General features: G+C 43.2%; 1 protein-coding gene across 5 annotated transcripts in view; it reads right to left on the bottom strand.

The window, feature by feature from the left end:
- Positions 1-23,057, bottom strand: part of ABTB1 (ankyrin repeat and BTB domain containing 1) — a 40,322-nt gene that overhangs the window by 16,940 nt on the left and 325 nt on the right. Inside the window, exons 2-7 of one of the 5 annotated variants that reach the window (XM_024220715.3) lie at positions 17,802-17,864; positions 15,950-16,005; positions 11,930-12,074; positions 9,471-9,630; positions 8,289-8,334; positions 7,022-7,138 (exon numbers count right to left, since the gene is read on the bottom strand). In XM_024220715.3, the coding sequence (XP_024076483.1) occupies positions 7,022-7,138; positions 8,289-8,334; positions 9,471-9,630; positions 11,930-12,074; positions 15,950-16,005; positions 17,802-17,864 (587 nt within the window). Of the gene's footprint in view, positions 1-7,021; positions 7,139-8,288; positions 8,335-9,470; positions 9,631-11,929; positions 12,100-15,949; positions 16,006-17,513; positions 17,572-17,769; positions 17,865-23,057 lie in introns of those variants that run through there. The other 4 variants (XM_024220733.3, XM_024220720.3, XM_024220726.3 and 1 more) reach the window with 4 other exon arrangements.

Raw genomic sequence — 23,057 nt, 5'->3', positions numbered from 1 at the left:
ACAAAGCTGTCAGAACAGAGTCCCACAGAATTACAGATCCGCATAAGCAACTGAGAACACTTTGTCCCTTTAAGGTAGGTCTTCACTGCAGAATTAACACAGGCTCTTACTCAGGTGTTTCCCCTAATCCCCCTGCTGTCCACACACAAAATCTTCTCACCCAAGTTCAGTGATGCTTACAGACTGGGCTTGCTGGCTTGTCTGGGGCTTGCTGGCTAAAATCCGAGAGGCACTTTCACTCAGACTGGTAACCCACCCACTTTGCAGTGACAATGCAGACTAAAATCATTAGAGTGCCAACACTCCTCCAATGCCTTCCCACAATTTACCTGCACAAGTGTGCCTAGAAGGATAGACAAGATCTTCCAAAATTCACTGGCAGAGAATCAGAGTGGCTCATCTTATTGCAGCACAAAGAACCACGGGATAGGCCCCCAGAAGTCCTAATACCACACATGGGTAAGTGTAGCACCAGTGAGGACACTGTAACTCTGGAACGGCTTCACAGCGTGGCTACTTACGCCCAGCCCAGGCTAACTCAGGTGCTCAGACCTGGCCACCGATCACCCATGTTAACTCTGCAACTGAAGACATACACTTCGACTAGATTTCTACCCCTCTGTGAAGACAGGTTACGGGGACTGTGTGTTAATAACGATCTCTTCTATGGGTGCCTTTCATCAGAGGCTCTCAAAGCACTTTCCACCCATCAACCTTTGATGAACACAGAGGTCTTGGCTAGACTAGAATAAAAAAGTTTGTTAGAGCATGTTCACTCTTTTTACCCTACTGTAGATAAGGCTGGCAACAGCTTTGTGCTAGTTTAAAGCAGAGGTTGTGTATGTAATTGCTCTAAAAACATATTTTGTGGGCGTCAACCTACCAATCCCACCCAAGAGACATCTGGGAACAGCAAGTGAGATTAAAAGGGTCAAACAGAGAAACTATCTGAAGCTCCCTTGTAACTGAAGAACTCAGACACCATGGTGAAGGGCACACTATAAAAACTTGAGAGGAAGACAGAATTGACCAAGAAATCCTTCCCTCACACACACAAGGCTCATACCACATCAGATGTGCCTACTCAGGGTTATCAGCCAAGAACTATGGCAGACACAATGGTAAGTATCCACACCCTAGGTTCTCCAACATAACTAGGCACTTCCATAGTAACATGAAAGAATCTCTGATGATGCTCACACCAGAAACAGTGGGTTTTGGATGATAGTGTTGTCCGTATAAACCAATTCAGACACTGCATATTTCAAATGCACGGGCGCAACATTCCACTGCTACAATTTTTTTTGCTTCTAAAAGGATGAAAGAGACAAAAAATAGATTGTTGGCAGCCGCAGGCAGGAGGGTCCATCATCTGATGTTTGTGAAATGCAAGAAATGCAGGGAATTCAGAAAACAGCAAGACAAATAATAAAAGGAGCTGGAGCGACTTATCTAGCTAGGAAGGAAGATTAAATGAAGCAAATCCATGTGTAGCTCAGCTAAAGAAGAACAGGAAAGCACGCTAACCTCCTGCAAACGTTTGTCAAGTATAAGCACCGAGGAGGGACAATAACCATTTAAGGCGAGCTAAGGAGTTGTAATAGGTATGAAATGAAGCAAACAAATATAAATTGAGTATTTGGGAGGAGAGTAGTAGAATGGTCTCAAGAGAAGACACTCAAGTCTAAAAAAAGGTAGGCCAAAGCACTGGCAAGTACACTGTAGGGAACAGTCCTGCACTGCCTGGAGGGAATATACTGTTTAGTCATTAAACTCCCTTCTGGTACAGCTGCACAGTACATCACTGACTGCTTCATAATCTGTCTTTGTTCTCGACTAGCTTAATACTTCTTTGTAGTCTTTACTAATACACCACTGGTTTAGCTGGGTTGAAAGAAAACTTTCCAAGATCATGCAATACACGGACATCTGCATTACACATGCACTTGTACAATGCTGTGCATAACCACCGCCACTGGCCCTTTAGATCAGGGACCTGAGGTCTGAAAATAGGTGTTCACAAATCCTGACCTGAATTCTTATGCTTTGCAACATACAGAAAATGCTCCTGAACTTTTTTTTTTTTAAATGCCTCCAGTTCCATAGCAAGGATTATGACTTAATCTGGACAAATCCTGTCTGAATTCTTCCAAATAGTGTAACAGGTTTTTGTGGCGATATCCAGAGCATGCAGGAAGGGGAAGTATGGAAGTAATTACACTCAGCATAGCAGATGCCTGTCTGCCGGCCAGCCTCAGATATAATGGAAGACATCAGACCAGTTCCTGCTGTTGTTGTTGTCTTTTTAATACTCCTCCACAGCATCAAGATACAAGGTGCTTTAGAAATATGGACTAGACTTAGATAATGAGACTAGAGAGAAGTGTCTGCCGTGTGATTACGCCCTGGAACTGCACTGGCTACAGTGTGCATTTTTGCTTACATTACACATGTTGGATATATTTTTGTACCATGGATGGTGACACTGGACCCTGACCAGTGTAATTAGGCCAGACACCCAGACTGGGGGGTGGGGGGATAGCTCAGTGGTTTGAGCATTGGTCTGCTAAACCCAGGGTTGTGAGTTCAATCCTTGAGGGGGCCACTTAGGGATCTGGTGCAAAATCAGTACTTGGTCCTGCTAGTGAAGGCAGGGGGCTGGACTCGATGAGTCCCCCTTCCAGTTCTAGGAGATACGATATCTCCATAAATTTATTATTTATTTGTTTTACCTGAACCAGATGCCTATTTTCTAGAAAATATTCTGAGAAGAAACTTCTAAATATACAATAGGGAACAATAATGTTTTGGCAAGTAAAGGACACCAGGTGACCCAACAGGGCTTTCCCATCCCTTAACTTCTATGATTCTTTCATATTAATTCTCTCCTGGGGATTCAACACTAGTTCCCCTGGTTCACCTAGAACGTGTCTGATTTGACAGGCAAACATTTAATGTTACTAACTACAGCGCTGCCAATTCACCACAGTCCTGCTCTGCCACAAACACATAACCCCTATCACTTATATCAGTGCTTTGCAAACACTGATTAAGCCCCACAATACCCTTGTGAAATAAAATCATCATCCCCATTCTACAGAGGGGAACACAGAAGTTAAAGTGATTTGCCCAGTGCCATATAGGAAGCTTATGCCAGGGTGGGATTAGAAACTATATCTGACTCCCACTCAAATTGCTGCTGCTATGAGGTAATGCTTCTCGTGTTCCTCTAATCCTGGGGCCCAATGCCTCAATGCTACTTGCAGTCTTTTTTTTATTTCTGTCCTGACCCTCATGAGTAGAAGTTGCCAATCATGCCAAACTGCACAATGGTTTCAGAATATATACAAACCGTAACACTAATAGACCACCTTAACCTTATTTAATTTGCCGCCTAATAAGGGATTGTATTGTGGGCTTTTGGAGAAAATGGTCACCACACCAATCAACTGCAACACCATAAAGCTGCCATCTAGTGACCCATTGAAACATTTCGGTATTACAAGATGCTGTAAATTGCAACATCATTTTTCTTATCTGACGGTCTGACTTAGTAACTTATTTTTTCTTAAGAGTGTTGACCACAGCCTTTTCTTTTCCAGCATACAGTTGGTACGTCAAGTGAAATCTTCTACCACTCATTACAAGCAGCAGAACAATTCTTTCTTCATGTGTTTAAATACTTTTGTATACACACATGCATATCACAACAGGAAAAAAAAAATGCAATATCTGTGATGCAGCTATAAAGCTAACTTTGCACTATGGGAGGACTGTCACTCCAGGCTATATATGTAATCATACAAATCTGGAAAATATGAATCGACAATTAATATTTAAAGTAAAAACCTGAGCAGCTACAACAACCTTACCTCTTAGATCAGAGAAAGGACACGATCAGATTAAAAACAATGAGCCAGATTCTGCTTTCACATCAGAAGTAACTCGACTAAGTCAAAGGAGTTATCTACACTCTAGGGGAGACGCAGACCCTGTGTGATTTCAAACTACATGTTTCCTTACCAGTTAAACCAGTAAACTATTACATCTGAAAGCAGTTCATTTTCTAAATTTATCTTACTTTGCTATATTTACACAGTTAGAAGACTAGTATTCCACCTGCTGGTTCTCATTCAATGGTCCAATGCTGTTGTGTTTGGATCATGAACACTCCAGAAGAATATTCAAAACCCATACAACTGTTTGTATTTTTAAAAAAACACACATAAAGCATTTTTATATTAACTTTGTGTGTGTGTGTGTGTGTGTGTGTTCACACACAAAACACACCAAGTCTAAATTATCTGACTGTTCCACTTTAAGTCAGGCATAAGAACATAAGAACGGCCGTACCGGGTCAGACCAAAGGTCCATCTAGCCCAGTATCCTGTCTACCGACAGTGGCCAATGCCAGGTGCCCCAGAGGGAGTGGACCAACAGGCAATGATCAAGTGATCTCTCTCCTGCCATCCATCTCCATCTCTGACAAACAGAGGCTAGGGACACCATTCCTTACCCATCCTGGCTAATAGCCATTAATGGACTTAACCTCCATGAATTTATCCAGTTCTCTTTTAAATGCTGTTATAGTCCTAGCCTTCACAACCTCCTCAGGTAAGGAGTTCCACAAGTTGACAGTGCGCTGCGTGAAGAAGAACTTCCTTGTATTTGTTTTAAACCTGCTGCCTATTAATTTCATTTGGTGACCCCTAGTTCTTGTATTATGGGAACAAGTAAATAACTTTTCCTTATCCACTTTCTCCACATCACTCATGATTTTATATACCTCTGTCATATCCCCCCTTAGTCTCCTCTTTTCCAAGCTGAAGAGTCCTAGCCTCTTTAATCTCTCCTCATATGGGACCCGTTCCAAACCCCTAATCATTTTAGTTGCCCTTTTCTGAACCTTTTCTAGTGCCAGTATATCTTTTTTGAGATGAGGAGACCACATCTGTATGCAGTATTCAAGATGTGGGCGTACCATCGATTTATATAAGGGCAATAATATATTCTCAGTCTTATTCTCTATCCCCTTTTTAATGATCCCTAACATCCTGTTTGCTTTTTTGACCACCTCTGCACACTGCGCGGACATCTTCAGAGAACTATCCACGATGACTCCAAGATCTTTTTCCTGGCTTGTTGTAGCTAAATTAGCCCCCATCATATTGTATGTATAGTTGGGGTTATTTTTTCCAATATGCATTACTTTACATTTATCCACATTAAATTTCATCTGCCATTTTGTTGCTCAATCACTTAGTTTTGTGAGATCTTTTTGAAGTTCATCACAGTCTGCTTTGGTCTTAACTATCTTGAGCAGTTTAGTATCATCTGCAAACTTTGCCACCTCACTGTTTACCCCTTTCTCCAGATCATTCATAAATAAGTTGAATAGGATTGGTCCGAGCACTGACCCTTGGGGAACACCACTAGTTACCCCTCTCCATTCTGAGAATTTACCATTAATTCCTACCCTTTGTTCCTGGTCTTTTAACCAGTTCTCAATCCGTGAAAGGACCTTCCCTTTTATCCCATGACAACTTAATTTACGTAAGAGCCTTTGATGAGGGACCTTGTCAAAGGCTTTCTGGAAATCTAAGTACACTATGTCCACTGGATCCCCCTTGTCCACATGTTTGTTGACCCCTTCAAAGAACTCTAATAGATTAGTAAGACACGATTTCCCTTTACAGAAACCATGTTGACTATTGCTCAACAGTTTATGTTTTTCTATGTGTCTGACAATTTTATTCTTAACTATTGTTTCGACTAATTTGCCCGGTACCGACGTTAGACTTACGGGTCTGTAATTGCCGGGATCACCTCTAGAGCACTTTTTAAATATTGGCGTTACATTAGCTAACTTCCAGTCATTGGGTACAGAAGCCGATTTAAAGGACAGGTTACAAACCTTAGTTAATAGTTCCGCAACTTCACATTTGAGTTCTTTCAGAACTCTTGGGTGAATGCCATCTGGTCCCGGTGACTTGTTAATGTTAAGTTTATCAATTAATTCCAAAACCTCCTCTAGTGACACTTCAATCTGTGACAGTTCCTCAGATTTGTCACCTACAAAAGCCGGCTCAGGTTTGGGAATCTCCCTAACACCCTCAGCCGTGAAGACTGAAGCAAAGAATCCATTTAGTTTCTCCGCAATGCCTTTATCGTCTTTAAGCGCTCCTTTTGTATCTCGATCATCAAGGGGCCCCACTGTTGTTTAGCAGGCTTCCTGCTTCTGATATACTTAAAAAACCATTTTGTTATTACCTTTGGAGTTTTTGGCTAGCCGTTCTTCAAACTCCTCTTTGGCTTTTCTTATTACATTCTTGCACTTAATTTGGCAGCGTTTATGCTCCTTTCTACTTGCCTCACTAGGATTTGACTTCCACTTTTTAAAGGAAGTCTTTTTATCTCTCACTGCTTCTTTTACATGGTTGTTAAGCCACGGTGGCTCTTTTTTAGTTCTTTTACTGTGTTTCTTAATTTGGGGTATACATTGAAGTTGGGCCTCTATTATGGTGTCTTTAAAAAGCACCCATGCAGCTTGCAGGGATTTCACTTTAGTCACTGTACTTTTTAACTTCTGTTTAACTAACCCCCTCATTTTTGCATAGTTCCCCCTTTTGAAATGATTCAGGCGTTTCTAACATGCAGAGAAAACATGAGCCACCACTGTAACCCACTAGCTCTCTGATTATAGGGACTTTGAAACATGCTCCTCAGTGCTCTGCTGTGGTTGCTGGACTACTCAATAAAGCCTTGCTGCCAGGGTCCCCACTACTATGATGTACACTTGTTCACTGTTCAGATACGGAGTACTACAGAAGTTGCCCCACAAGGAAGTGAAAGACCTATTCTGCTAACAGCTGTGCATAGAACTACTGAGGGTTTTTTCCCCCCCATTAGTTTATGAGTGCCGCAGGTGCCCCATTGGTGGAACGTCCATTGTCATGATCTCCCTTCCCACTCCAAAAGGAAAAACATAATGAAGAGACTCAGCCATTAAAGGGGAGCTCACCAAATTCATAGACCTTTTTACACTTGATCTCCAAATCCTCGATGAGATCCTGAAGCCGACACTGTTTGGCTAGTCTCTTGCAATCATTCACATATTCTACATCAATGTCTAGACGACCTGCCAAAGAGAAACACCAAGATTCTATCAGCCAGTTCCTTGATCTCGCACCAGTCACCATTTACTTACTTAGGCATAAAAATGGCTAATCTATAGACAAGGGACTGGATTGCCTGAAGGATTGCTAATGGGCTATGCAGTCTCGCTTCTGGATCACTGGTATGAATCTAGCTCAAGTGTCAGTAATTTGCACTGCTGTAATATCTGTTGACTGCTGAGTGGCTGAACCAAATTTGGTGAATATCAGCTCAATTCCTCAGTTGTCCACACTGCAGCTGGACCCACACTTGGCAGTCTCAGCAAAGAGGCCAAAGACTGAATGGATCTTGGAGACCAAATTTCATTTTCTCTGGAAGAACAGAGATGAGGGGCAGGGCGGTGGAAGCCTGCATTGCTGCTGCCATCATGTTTTGGCGTAAGAAAGGACTTTGGTCTCAATCTTTCAGAAGCACCAAATTTACTAAAAAGCATTTTAAAGTGCGCACTGAGGAAAGCTAACCCTAAAGAGATAAACAGTTATTGTTTTCTGGTGAAGAAACTCAGATGCCTTAGTAACATTTCCCTTACAGTACATATTGGAAGTTTAATTTAGGGCACCACCCTGTGGTCTGAGGGAATATTGCACTTGCATTCCCTAGAATACAAAATACTTGTTTAATACTGGCGGAAGGTTTAAGAACAACAACTTCTGCTGGAACAACAGTAACAAGTTGTAGTCAAACCATTCAGCAGTCAGGGCTGCCAGTTACAAAATGCTCACAAGCCAATGTACAAAGGGAATATGGCCACTGCTCAGCTTAGGAGATCATCCGCTTAGATAGCACATGTATTTTTATTATCCTAGAGAAGGTACATTTCCCACATCTGTCCACTCAACCAAAGTTGATTTTTATTGACTCCCCAGTTACTGGCAGAACCACAACTGGCAGGAGGTACAAATATGCATTTACACCAGCTTTCCACAACAACATGGAATTGCTCATACTCCTTATATCTGCCAGATGACAGAGAGATTGTGTCTAAGCCATGATTACCCACCCACCCAAACAAGCTTGTCTAGAAGCCTTTGCCACCCAAACAGTGCCATGGCAAAGAGGTGCTGACTACTGCATTCCAACATGCATGCACATGTCAAGCAGCAGCAACATACCTGTGTAAAGATACTGCAGGAGGGAGCCAAAGGCCGCTGGGTTGATCTAAAATAAGACATGAAAAGGTCACCTATATAAAGCACACACATTTATCCAAGGAGTTTGAAACGTCAATACAGATATATATATATATATGACCTAACTAAAGTGATAGTACATTACACACTAAGGTAAAGGTCAGGGGGTTATGTTCAAGAACAGGACTCTAGAATGCCAGGGAGGTAAGTGAGGATGCCTCCTTTGTGAAAACTCCAACTAGTGCAATAATAGCATTTTGATTACACACACCATTCCCCTGCTCCCTCACATAACTAGTATTCCCACTCTATCCAGCTTACATAGATCTGTAAATATATTAACTTTTTGCTTTACACACCCCCACCTCATGTTACACATCAGAGAATGGGGTTTCTTGCAGGGAAAGGCACAGAATCTGTGCCTGCAGAGTTGGCAGGTAACAGAGACATTGCGGCTCACATCTAAGAAGGCAACTACAGTAGAAGCACTATCACAACAAGTCATCCATTAGTCCCCACCACTTCCAACCTCCCCAGTTAAAGAGGAACTCAAGTTACAGCCTAAAGAGCAACACGGCTGGAAGGTGATGAAAACTAAGGTTGTCCTGAGAAACAGGAAGGATGTTTGCAACAGGAGAGAATCTGAGGTTTCCGACAGACAGCCAAACCACAAAAACATATGCTGGAGAGCTTTGGTAATGGACAAGCAAAATCCACTTATGGCCTATTTAATCCTTAGCTTTTCTGCTGAGGCAACAAGTGGGAGCCAATTAGTGCCAATTACAGTGGTGATTTCTGTGGTGTGGACCACCTGTCTACTTGGAATTAGACAAAGGCTCAACTCATTTCACATAAGGGTCACCAAACAGCTGGCAGACAGTAACAGCTCTTTTATTACTGACCTGAGCTGAATTTGAACCAATGCCAGAGGTGAAATGAGAGGACTCTGACAGCATACAGCCTACAGCTTTCAGTGTATCGGAGTAAGAAGCCATTTTAGTGCACAAAGTGTTCCATCTCCCTCTGAGTTCTGGAACTGTTCTGTGTTATGGAAGGAGTCAACTATGGAAATTACCCCTGAAACTTCCTTTTCAACCTCACTTTCCTCAGAGAGAAAATATCTAAGATGTGGGGGGAAAAAACCTGAAGCGTGGTTCTCCTCACCAGTGGGTGCTTTAATGCTATCATGTTCTTCCCTTTCCACTTGGTCTCAAACATTTCTGCAAAGTACACACTGCGGGCACTAAGGATGCAGCGGTGGGCACAGAAGGATTTCCCATGGACGATGAAGACAATGTCGCTTTGGTAACCCTGTTCCAGAAGCCTGGAAGGGAAAAAGAAAGAGGGGAAGATAAAATCGGCTGCACCGAATGAGAAAGGAGAAAAGTGAAGGAGGAGAGGGAAGCTTTCACACACTGGGGAAACAGGCAATCTGTGAACATCTTGCTCCTTAAGGAGACACTGTTAAGATTAAGAGTGTTGCAGTTTTTCTTCTGTACTTATATAGCCCTCATTATCATAAAATCTGAGTGCCTCACAATCTGTAATGCATTATCCATACAACATCCCCACAAGGAAGGTATTATCCCCATTACAGATGGGGAACTGAGACACAGAGAGGCAAAGAGGCTTGCCAAGTCCACACAGGACACCAACCATTGTACAGTCCTTCCTACTGATATCTCACCTAAGTACAAATGAAAGATGAATGAATTTACTTTTCAGCATTACTGCCATTTGTTACAATTTTAACTTTAGCTCCATTTGAAAAATGAACGTGGAACGTAGCCAGTTTCACCCTGGTTCTGGTGAATTAGCTCAACAATGCAACATCTGAGATATTTAAATCAACTTTTCAAAATTGTACTTACCTGGGGAGAGTAATTTTTTGCAAAAACAATCAAGCTATTTTTTCTGGTTTCCCTGCAGGGTTAAAAATGGAAACTAAGGGGGAAATTCCCAGCTCCCAATGGGACTCATTTGCTTCCAGTATTTGAAGGTACCGACTTTAAAATCATGATTTTTTTAAAAGTCTATTAAAATCTATTTTAGATCAGTTTTAGACATACTTATGGCTCCGTTGAGCCCCTTGTAATTGGATTCATTGTAACTAAAGTAACATAATATATAGAGACTATTAAAAGATTTTAAGATTATTGTACATTCTTTTTATGTTCTGTAAAGTAAATGCCATACAGTGAACACATAACAGTGCAGTATGAAGGTCTTATCAGCTGGTTGGGGATGCGTGGCTCACTTGTGGATTGCCCATTTCCCCACTAATGTGAGCATCCCAAATTCATGCTGACAAAGCCCGTATGCCACACCTCATCATAATGCATTCCCTAAGTTTTTTGTATTTAGAGAAATGGGAGTACAAGGTGCACTTGGGAACTTTTAGTGTGTACCAGCAGGGTCCACACAGACACTTAGGTTACATCTACACTATGAGCTGCGGGGGTGAGTGCCGGTGTGCATAGACATACTTGTGCTAGCTCTCATGTGAGCTAGCACACTAAATATAGAAGTATAGCTGCAGTAGCATAGACAGTGGTGAGCAGTGGTACTCTGAGTACTCACCCTTCTGAACCCCAGGGGTACTTACTCAGCACACCTAGCCTGTGAAACTGCTCCCCATGCTACTCCAGCTATGCTATTATTTTTAGCACACTAGAGCTTGATGAGCGCTAGCATGGGTATGTCTCCCTAGCTCCACCACGGATACAGCCTTAGCGCACAGCATGCTACAGTGGGGAAAATTTACACCCCAGCTTGTCATGAACTAAGTGTTTGTACAGACAAGCCTTAAGCATTTCCATTCTAATGGGCCTTTTTCAGGTGCTTAGAACCTTCATTTATCTTTGAAGCTGAAGTTTTCCCCATGTTTCTTCTCAGCCCAAGAGCTATATTTTTTGGAAGACTGAGCAAAGACAATTCTATCATTTTTGAATACAAAAGAGAGTGGGGAAAATCCCACACATTTGCCATTCTAAAACAAGCTAAAATTTTTTGTTTGTTTGTTTGAAAATTTAGGTCAAGATTTTCAAAAGTGACTCCTGATTTTGGCAGCCCAACTGGAGACATCTTAAAGGAGCCAGATTTTCAGGAAGTGCTTAGCACCTTCTTTCTGAAAATCAGGCTTCTTTAAGAGGCCACAAGTTGGGCACCCCCAAAATAAGGCACTTATAATCACTGCTCACTAGTGAAAATATTGGCCTTATAGCCGCAGCAGGTTAGGGGCGAAACTTAAATTTGTCTGACACGTCGTTCCAATTCACATATGTGTTTCTTGGCAACCTGATGAAAACGCGTTTTGATTTGGCAGTCAAGGGTTCAAAAATGTAGGTTGCATATGTCATGCTTTTACTATGCTCTCTCAACATTCCACTGGCCCTGCCTCTGATGGAGGTTTCTTTCAACACCCAGATGTATGTGGTAAATGATCCGTAGGGTATGTTTTAAGCTTTGCCTAATTTGACAAGATATGTAAAAGTGTGTATAGAATGAGGCAGGGCTCTGATCAACCTGCAAATGGTTTAAGCCAGAATAGCAGATTCAAGTGGCCTAGCTGACATACAGGCTGGGATTCTGAAACGTGCTGAATAGCTGTCCCATCACCTTACCGCTGCAAGAAGACATCGTAATAATCTCTCTTCATGCACTTCGCTGTGATCTGCTTGTATTCCTTCAACACACGTCGGATGGCATCACTCAAAGCCCCATACAAACAACGCTCCCCATCAAAAGTGTTTGCTTCACATTTTGCACCTGCAAAATGGCAACAGGTGTAACACTGCAAGACAGACACAGCACATACACCTCTAAAAGATGGCTCCCTCGCTAAATAGAGGGAATTGTCCTATGGCTGACTATATGATTTACGAGAATCATCATCCCATACAAAACTGGAATTCAATTGCCAAAATTAGGCTCCCCATCCATCCACACTCCAAGTTTGACCTCCCACCACTACCGCGCCTTCATGAATGAGACAGGAGATGTTTCATGTATCTTCTGTGACAGAAGGATCTGGGCCTCAGCCCTGGCATAACTCCGTCATTCCAGGAGGAAGAAACTCACTGTGTAAATGGTGCTATTAGCCACAGGATACTTAAAGACCAATTTTCTGTTTTACACAGAAAGCAAGGGACCCTTTTTAAAGGTGAACCGCAAAAGTTTTACTAAAAGAGAGAATTAGAAGGAAATTTATTAGATTTCAAGAGAAATGAATAAGCTGTTTAAGTGCGTTAAATACAGCATTAATGACAAATCATCTCCCTGAGATCTTGAACTGCAAGTGCCCTGGTTTGTCTGCCAGAATGAGGGATGTGACGGGTGCCTTAGTACTGAATGGACAGTCACTCATTTTGGCACAGAAAGCAGGAAGTTTGAAGGGTGTTTTGGTTTGTTTTTAAGAAAAGCTTTTGCATTTAGACTTTGGACTTGTCTATGCTGCCCGCTGATCCGGCGGGCAGCGATTGATCCAGCGGAGGTCGATTTATCGCGTCTAGTATAGACGCAATAAATCAACTGCTGAGTGCTCTCCCGTCGACTCCGGTACTCCACCAGAACGAGGAGCGCAAGCGGAGTCGATGGGAGAGCGTCAGCTGTCGACTTACCACAGTGAAGACACCACAGTAAGTAGATCTAAGTATGTCGACTTCCGCTATGTTATTCACGTAGCTGAAGTTGAGTATCTTAGCTCGACCCCGCGTGGTAGCGTAGACAAGCCCTCAGACTTGCAGACTTTAAGGTCAGAAGGGACCATCGTGATCATTTATTCTGACTTCCTGCACATTGCAGGCCACAGAACTTCACCCATTCCTGAAATAGACCCCTAACCTCTGGCTGAAATCCTCAAATCATGGCTTAAAGACTTCAAGTTACAGAGAATTCACCATTTACACTAGTTTAAACCTGCAAGTGACCCGTGCCCCATGATGCAGAGGAAGGCAAAAAAAACAAACCCAGAGTCTCTGCCAATCTGACCCAGGGGGAAATTCCTTCCCAAACCCAAATATGGCAATCAGTTAGACTCTGAGCATATGGGCAAGACCCACCAGGCAGATACCTGGGCAAGAATTCTCTGTAGTAACTCAGAGCCCTCCCCATCTAGTGTCCCATCTCCAGCAGTTGGGGACTTTTGCTACTGGCAGTCGCCGATGGGCCACATGCCATCATAGGCAGTCCCATCATACCACCCCCTCCATAAACTTATCAAGCTCAGTCTTAAAGCCGGTTAGGTTTTTTGCCCCCACTGCTCCCCTTAGCAGGCTGTTCCAGAACTTCATTCCTCTGATGGTTAGAAACCTTCATTTAATTTCGAGCCTAAACTTGTTGATGGACAGTTTACAGCCATTTGTTCTTGTGTCCAGATTGGTGCTTAACTTAAATAACTCCTCTCCCTCCCTGGCATTTATCCCTCTGATGTGTTTATAAAGAGAAATCATATCTCCCCTCAGCCTTCTTTTCATTAGGTTAAACAAGCCAAGCTCTCTGAGTCTCCTCTCATAAAGTAGGTTTTCCATTCCTCTGATCGTCCTTCTCTGCACCAGTTACAGTTTAAATTCATCTTTGTTAAATAGGGGAGACGAGGATTGCACACAGTATTCCAGATGAGGTCTCACCAGTGCCTTTATAATGGTACTAACACTTCCTTGTCTCTACTGGAAATACCTCGCCTGATGAATCCTAGGACTGCATTAGCCTTTTTCATGGCTACATCAGATTGATGGCTCATAGTCATCCTGTGATCAACCAATACACCCAGGTCTTTCTCCTCCTCTGACATTTCCAACTGATCAGTCCACAGTTTATAGCAAAAATTCTTGTTGTTAATCCCTAAATGCATGACCTTGCACTTTGCACTATTAAATTTCACCCCATTTCTATCACTCCAGTTTACATGGTCATCCAGATCTTCTTGTATGATATCCTAGTCCTCCTCCGTATTGACAATACATCCCAACTTTGTATCATCCGCAAATTGTATTAGCACATGCTCACTTTTTGTGCCAACATCATTAATAAAAATGTTAAATAAGATTGGTCCCAAGACGAATCCCTGAGGAACTCCACTAGTAACCTCCCTCCAGCCTGACAGTTCACCTTTCAGTATGACCCGTTGTAGTCTCCCCTTTAACCAGTTCCTTATCCACCTTTTAATTCTCATATTAATCTCCACATTCTCCAATTTAAATAATAATTTCCCACGTGGAACTGCATCATATGTCTTGCTGAAATCCACATAGATTAAATCTACTGCATTTCCTTTGTCTAAAAAAATCAGTTATCTTCTCAAAGAAGGAGATCAGGTGGGTTTGGCACAACCTACCTTTTGTAAAACCACGTTGTATTTTATCCCAGTTACCATTCACCTCTATGTCCTTAACTACTTTCTCTTTCAAAATTGGTTCTAAGATCTTGCATACAACTGAGGTCAAACTAACAGGCCTGTAGTTTCCTGGATCACTTTTTTTCCCCTTTCTTAAAAATAGGGAATATATTAGTAATTCTCCAGTTATAGGGTACAACCCCCGAGTTTACAGATTCATTAAAAATCCTTGCTATTGGGCTTGTAACTTGATGTGCCAGTTCCTTTAATATTCTTGGATGGAGATTATCTGGGCCCCCTGATTTAGTCCCATTAAGTTGTTTGAGTTTGACTTCCACCTCGGATGTGGTAATTTCTACCTCCATATCCTTTTTGCCATTAGCCACCCTGCCACTACCCTTAAGCTCTTCATTAGTCTAATTAAAAACTGAAGCAAACTATTTGTTTAGGTGTTGGGCCATACGTAGATAATCTTTAATCTCCACCCCATCCTCAATACTTAGTGGTCCCACTTCTTCTTTCCTTGTTTTCTTCTTATTTATAGAACTTTTTACTATTGGTTTTAATTCCCTTTGCAAGGTCAAACTCTGCTTGGCTTTTGGCAGGTCTTGTTTTATCCCTACACTTTCTGAACTCTAAGAGGAAGCTTTCCTTGCTGATCCCTCCCATCTTCCATTCCTTGTAGGCATTCTGCTTTCTCTTAAGTCACCTGTTCAAGATGCTTGCTCATCCAGCTTGGTCTGCAACCCTTCCCTATGAACTTTTTCCCCCTTGCTTGGGATGCAGGCTTCAGATAGCTTCTGCCTTTACATACCGTGTCTGGAGCAAAACTTCAAAAAAAAAGAGTAGAAAGCCACAAAGGAAGAGAAGGGAAAAGCTCACCCAGGTGATTCATTGACTAAGGTGCAGTTCTGACATGATAACAGCATTACACTCCTGCAAAAGTCTGCTGTAACTGTAGGCAGCCCTCACTAGAGCCTCTAACTCACCAGCTTCATGTGGTGAACTTACTGCCACCAGGAAACCCCCCCCCTCCCCCCCGCACACACACACACAAAAACCTTCCCTGTAGGAAGCCCAAGAGGTAAGTGGTCTGTAAAGGGGACATTAGTAAGTTCAGCCTGACTGTGGAGTCCCACAACAGTCAAGGTTTTGTAATCAGAGGTTTGATTATATTATGATGTGGCTCTGCAGGCAACAGTTAAAGTGATACAGGCTTCTACACACATCAGCAGCAAATGATAAATGGAAAGCTAGCAATGGGACAGATACTCAAAGAGAACAACATGATCTCAACACCCTCTCTTACCACTGGCTAGAAGATAGGATACAAGCTCCTCGTGTCCACAGAGACAAGCGTAGTATCTGTTAATTAACAAGAGAAAAAGTCAGAATTACAACAAGTGAAACCTTTGTTGCTTTGAGAGTGTATCACAATGCCTCAAGAGGCCCCTATTTTCCCCAACAGGCCCCACACTGCACTAACTTGTCCTTCCATCAATGGTGGGGTGCTTGTGGCTCCTTCTGGGGCTAAACATTGGTCCTCTCTTGGAGCATAAGGAGATTGCTCAGGAATGACCCCAGGTGCCCCCTCCATACAAAAGGCTGGACAGGTTCTGTTCTCAGCACACTCAGGTCCTCTTGGACTGCCAGGAGACCTCAGGGTCCAAACCCTGACTCAGCCCCTCGTAATGCCTCTAGGCTGCCAAACTTGATTCATTCGTTTATTTCACGTGCACCCAGCAATTCCATGCCCCACTGCCCCAAACACACTCCTGCTTCTTCAGCAGGCACATTCATTATTGCATACTTAGAATGCTGTAGGCTCAACCCCATATGTCAGATGTACAGTAAACCAATGTCCCCAATTCCCTTTTAGGATGGATTTATTTTCCTTTTGGCATCTTTTCACAACCCAAGTATTTTATGCTTCTCTTGCACCTTTCAGTTGAAGATCTCAAATTGCACTATAAATATCAATTAAGACTATAACCCCTCAATGTAGTAGGTATTATCCCTGTTTTACAGACAGATAAAACTGGCCCTTATAGAAAAGTCCTATAGACTGAAATACATGAGAAGCTTTATATAGGTGTTTTGAACTATCCAAAAAGCTACTGAAGAGATCTCAGTCTCTATTCAGTTCTACAGATCTTACAGTCATTTTAGAATCCTATAGGTGGTTTGATCCCTATTGAATTCTAGAGGACTTTTCCATCAGGAAAGCAGGGAGACAGGAAGTCTCCAAGGTCACACAGCAAGTCAGTAACAGAGCTGGAAATTAAACTCATAAGTATTGACTCCTAATTTCCAATAATCACTAGACTATGCACTCCCACTATTTCACCCACGCTGATCTCCACATCATCTTCCATGCCCTGTCTACCATGCCTCTGCTCTTTTCCCTGGAGTCCCTCTGCAACCACACTTCTGCCAGGAGGCCTGTAAACCTTCATCCTGCCTTCACAAAAACATCCAAAAATAGTTCTAAACTGTCATGGAACAAGACACATGCTTAGCCTCAACTTGCCTTCATTCTTATTGTATCCCATCTCCCTTCCTTTGTCTATAAGTTGCCTATTTGGATTGTAAACTTTCAGGGACTCATGTTTATTACGAGAGTGCCTGGGGACCAACTGAGATCATGTGTCTCACACACTTTTGGCACTCAAACACCACCACCTCCTTCATCTTTACTGCTTAACTTTTGTACAAGCTTTCTGGAAGATATTTAGTCTTCAGAATACACTGCAGATGTCTCAAGGCACTTTGGAATCAGCATATTACGTGCACAGAGCTCCCACCAGACTTCAATAGTGAACATGATATTCTTCACTCCCTGTCCCACATTGTTGTGCAGAGTTCCTGTACACCTCTAAATCAGTCACTACGCCCCACTCCAGAGGCGGAGGCAGTGATCCACTGTCTGCCTTGGGATTCTTCTGGCACTTCCATAGCATGTCCCATTCAGATTATTATATCCACTACCTCAGTGGCTAGACAAGGGAGCACCTGGCTGCACAAAATGCACAAAGGGGAGAATAAAATATTCAGCAGAGCATCCAACCAGGCAGGATTCCTAGAGATTTCATATATGTAATCTCCCACCTTCCCCCCCCACCCAAATACCTCACACTGGAGCTCTAGGCTGTAACACTCACAAAGGGGTACTGTCCCATTTATCCCGAACATTTATTTCCACATCTCTCTGTTCAAGAAGATATCTGAAAGAGAAGAAATAAAAAGCTCGTAAGTTATAACTTCTTCTAGACACTTGTTATGTCACATTTTCCCCTCTAGAAGATGTAGCTTTGGGTTTGTACAGTAATAACTATCAAAAGGTTCCCTGGATTCTTTAACTTCCAACTGGGCAACCACCAGAGATGGTTAGAAAGGATCTCAGTTTAACAACCCACTTGAGGGACAGCAGCTGTACCCATGCAGTCTGTCTCAATGATACTGCATTGTGGTGTCAGTGCTGGCTCTGACTTGAAGTTCTGATGGTGGACTCAAATCCACAACCTTCTGAGCCTAAGGTGACAAATCACTGACCAAGCCAGATGATTTAAAAAACCACCTCCAAGTTCTTCTGCAACAGTTGTTGCTGAGCAATTACTTATAGCTGACCCCACACACACAAAAATCTTAAAACATAACATAGCCAAAACAGAATTTATTTTCTTCCTGCCCACTTCCAGAATTCTCTACTACAGTTGACAACAATAACATCCTCCCTGTCACTAGGGGTTATAATGGACTCCTCTCTCCCTTGCCCCACACATCCAGGCCATAGCCAAATCCCGCCACTTCTTGCTCCTCGACATCTCCAAGAGCGGTCCTTTTCTTTCCATTCCCACAGACACATCTCCTATTCAGTGTCCCATTATAGCCTGCCCCGACTACTGCAACATCCTCCTCTCTGGCCTTCTGAGCACACATCGGCCCCCTTCAGTCCATACAAAACATTCAAGTCATTTTCCTTCCCCATCACTTAGATCACATCACTCCTCTCTTTGATTCCTTCCATCTGCTACTGCACCAAAAAGTTGATTCCTCTAACCACCTTCAAAGCTCTACATAACTCTGCCCTTCCTTACTTAGCCACTACTGTAAAGCTTCACATTACCTCCTCATCTGCTCCACTCTGCCAGCATTCCCAGCCTGGTCCACTTCTCCCACAACTGCCTCCAGGCCTTCCTTCATGCAGTCCCTGAACCTGGTACAATTTCCAAGAGCTCATCTGGAAGGCCCCACCACTGTCCACAATTAAGTCTCTCAAAGATCCACTTCTGCTGCGCTGCTCACAGTAAGGTGTGCTAACTTGTATACGAACGGTCTGTTCTTGTTTCCCTAACCTCTGTCTATTTGCCTGTTTGTCCTCAGATTGTGTGCTCCTCAGAGCAGAGGTCACCCTTCTGGAGCATTTGGAAAGGACCTACGACATCCTGGGTACTCTCATAGATAAACAATAAAGTAGAACTGAAAGACATGAAACAAAATTATGGACTCAACTCATAATCAGTGCTGTTACAATCCATAACAAAATGTGGACCTATGGATTTATCATTATTTATCATTACAGTGAGCAAGGAAGGCAAAGCGTCACAAGAGCTGGTAACAGTACAGAATGCTTCCTTTGCTCTCCAGCTGAGCCTAGCTCTTAAATTAACGTATCCTCTTCTAGTTTTGTCTAAGGCTGAACAGTAGGGTGAACTGATTCACAGGGTACTGTGCTATGTAACTGTTTCGTGTACAAGGGAGCAGATTTACTTTCAGAACTAAAGTAACTGATTTTAATACTGCTTGCTATAGAAACCACAGACTCTTCTCCATCCCAAATGTTTCTGTTGGGGATTAAAAGGCCTGCTCTTTCTTTTACAAGCATAACACCTGATTTAACAAGAACGTTGTTTCTGCTCACGAGATTAATAAATTATCCATTATTTATATTACAGCAGCACCTAGAAGCCCCAACTGAGACCAGCACTCCATTGTGTTAAGCACTATATATATATATACACACAAAGTGGGAGACAATTCCTGCCCCAAAGAGCTTACAATCAAAATACACAAGACAAGGGGAAACTGGAGGGGAAACTGAGGCACAGAGTAATATAGTGCCTGGCCCAAGGTCTCCCAGCTGGTCAGCGGCAGAGCCAGGAAAAGAATGTTGGTCTGCTAACTAGTTCTGGGTCCCCTGCCTAGACCACGCTGCCTCACTACAGGAGAACAAACTTGAGCAATCTTCCCCCAGGTCAGATTGGCAGAGACTCTGGAGGGGGGATTGCCTTCCTCTGAAGCATAGGGCATGGGTCACTTGCAGATTTGAACTAGAGTAAATGGTGGATTCTCTGTAACTTGAAATCTTTAAATCATGATTTGAGGATTTCAGTAACTCAGCCAGAGATTCAGTGGGTGGGTGAGGGTCTGTGGCCTGCAATGTGCAGGAGGTCAGACTAGATCATCACAATGTTCCCTTCTGACCTGAAAGTCTATAATTTTGAATTTAACATTCCAATGCTTCACAGAGTTACTCATACCATCAGCAAAGCAAATATTCAGCCTTTTCTTTAGATAATGGGACTGTGTTATTGATCATCATGCAAATATCCTAATAATCATTTTCCAATATTGCAGTAAAAAGTAAATTATATTTGCACTGGTATGAAATCATTCTAGAAAGAGACCAGCTGGAGAGAAAAAGAGGACTACTAGAAACGGCTGCCATAGATTGGTTGCTTGTGAATGATGCACACTAGGACCAGTTGATGTGATCAGATGCTTGATCTTTAAAGAAATATATCAAACTAAAGCAAAGCCAAATACATTAGAATAGAAAAAACACAGAGTACACCCAACAACTTGGGAAAAACATGTTTATAATTTTAAAAAGTGACTTTCCCCTTTGCATCCATCTCTCTCTTGGTGTTTTGACTGCTATCTAAAGTCATCAGCTGTTTCAGGCTATGAGGTCTAGCTGATATCCAGGGCTAGATAAATTAAGAATTCTCATAAATGCTAGCTCCCATACTCTCCTGACCACAGACCCAGTCAGGAAGCAACATGGTAATGGTATATTACAGGGGTCGGCAACCTTTCAGAAGTGGTGTGCCGAGTCTTCATTTATTCACTCTAATTTAAGGTTTTGCGTGCCAGTAATACATTTTAACATTTTTAGAAGGTCTCTTTCTGTAAGTCTGTAATATATAACTAAACTATTGTTGTATGTAAAGTAAGTAAGGTTTTTAAAATGTTTAAGAAGCTTCATTTAAAATTAAATTAACATGCAGAGCCCCCCCGGACTGGTGGCCAGGACCCGGGCAGCGTGAGTGCCACTGAAAATCAGCTCACGTGCCACCTTTGGCACGCGTGCCATAGGTTGCCTACCCCTGGTATATTACAAAGTCAGATTGTTAAATTTAGGCAGCCCAATTAAATGAGCATTCAGTAATAAAGGAAAAATGGCATGCTGTGTAATAGGAGAAAGAACACATTTCTTAGTATCCTCTTACAAAATTCCTGGTCCATTTTAGAGTTATTTAATTAAAGCAAAACTATTAAAATAGAGAGGTGTAGAGAGAAATTCAAACATGCTCATGGTAACAAACTTTACTGTTACATGGAAACTATCCCAGAGCACTTTTTGTAAAGGAAGCACAACCCTGGTTCTAGCTAGCAGGGATAACACTGTTACAGATGCAAGGAACTCCTTAGAAAAGAGAACACAATCACAAGAAGTTGTTCTCTTTACACATCCATTCTTCTTTGTTGTGCATGTGAATATTTCTATATTAATATTTTGTGACATATCTATTTAATTAGAATCTTCTTTAGCGCCTCTCATAAGATATCAAACAGTTCATTCCTCAAAACCAGTGGAAACTAAGCAAGTATCAGCCCATACAGATGGGTAAGACAGACACAGAGTGTACGTCTATACTGAGATAAAAAACCTGCAGCATGGAGTCTCAGGTCTATATTGCAATTAAAAAACACATGGCTGGCCCATGACAGCTGACTCGCCCGGTCACAGGGCTCTGGCTGTGGGACTGTTTAATTGTGATGCAGATGTTCAGGCTCAGGCTGCAGCCCAGGTGTTAGGACTCTGCAAGGTGGGAGGGTCCCGTAGCAGGAGCTTCAGCCCAGCCTGAGCCCGAACATCTACACTACAATTAAATAGCCCCACAGCCCAAGCCAGCCACAGGGTTTTTAATTGCAGTGCAGACATACCCTGAGAGCCTGGTTCAGCTGACTCAAGTTCAGGGGGCTCAGGCTGTGGGGCTAAAAATAGCAGTGTACACATTCAGGCTCGGGCTGGAACCCAGGCTGTGAGACCCACTCCCTCATGGGGTCTCAGAGCCTGGGCTCCAGCCTGACCCCAAACATCTACATTGCAATTTTATAGCCCCACAGCCCAAGCCCTGAGAGCCTGAGTCAGCTGACCCGGGCCAGCTGTGACCCTGCTGCTGGTCTTTTATTGCAGTGGAGACATACCCAAAGGGATTAGGTGTCTTCTCCAAGGTCACACAGTGAGTCAGTGTCAGACCTGGGGTAAGTACTCAGAAGTCCCTCTGCCTACCCATCGTACCTCAGAGACAGCATGGGACTAAGAGCCAGGATTCTTGGGTACTAACCCCAGCTGTACAACTGAATCACTGGGGGTGACCCTGGGCAAGGGATTCAACTTTTCTGCGCCTCAGTTCCTGGGCTGTAACAGGAAAGTGTTGATGCTGACTCCCTCACAGGATGTGTTGAAGTTAGTGCACATAAAGCATTTTGAAGGGATGAAGCATTATAGAAATGCCTAGTAATATCATACCACTGCTTCAGCTCAGCCACCTCCTACTCCCTGTGCAATGCTCCCACCTCTCTGATCCCCAGCCTATTCCCAGAGGCACAGGGAGTTGATACTGGTTTTACGGAACAGTGAAAAGTCACATAACAAGAGTGTGCCACACACCTACCCCCTCTCGACTCTATATGTGGGGGAGGTGCCCACAGGTATCCCACAGACCAGCAGAACTTACTGGGAGCAGCAAGCGGGACTGCTCTCTCCTGGCCCCTTTCCAGCTGTCTTTGCCACCAATGATCCCAGCTCCCTATTGCTCTTTGCAACCCCTACCTTCCATTTTCTGCTGCCCCTCCCCACTTCTTTCTCTAGGACGCCCCCAGCCCTGGCCACCCCATGTCCTCTCCCCCTATTCCCCTTCAGCTCCAACTTCTGCCCCTCTCCCTGTGCCCCCAAGGCCTTGCCTGTATCCCCCGTGCCCTGGCCCATACCGCTCTCCCTGTGTCCCCGCACCCTGGCCTTTATCCCATGGGCCCCTCTCCCTGTGCCCCCACGCTTTGGTCTGTATCCCCTGTGCCCCGCTCCCCGGGGCCCCACAACCTGGCCCGTATGCCCCATGCCCCTCTCC

Source organism: Terrapene carolina, unplaced genomic scaffold (genome assembly GCF_002925995.2).
Source record: "Terrapene carolina triunguis isolate 2854851 unplaced genomic scaffold, T_m_triunguis-2.0 Scaffold89, whole genome shotgun sequence".
Classification (NCBI taxonomy): domain Eukaryota; kingdom Metazoa; phylum Chordata; order Testudines; family Emydidae; genus Terrapene; species Terrapene triunguis.
The sequence above is the reverse complement of the archived record's forward strand: the minus strand, read 5'-3'. Positions and strand labels throughout refer to the sequence as shown.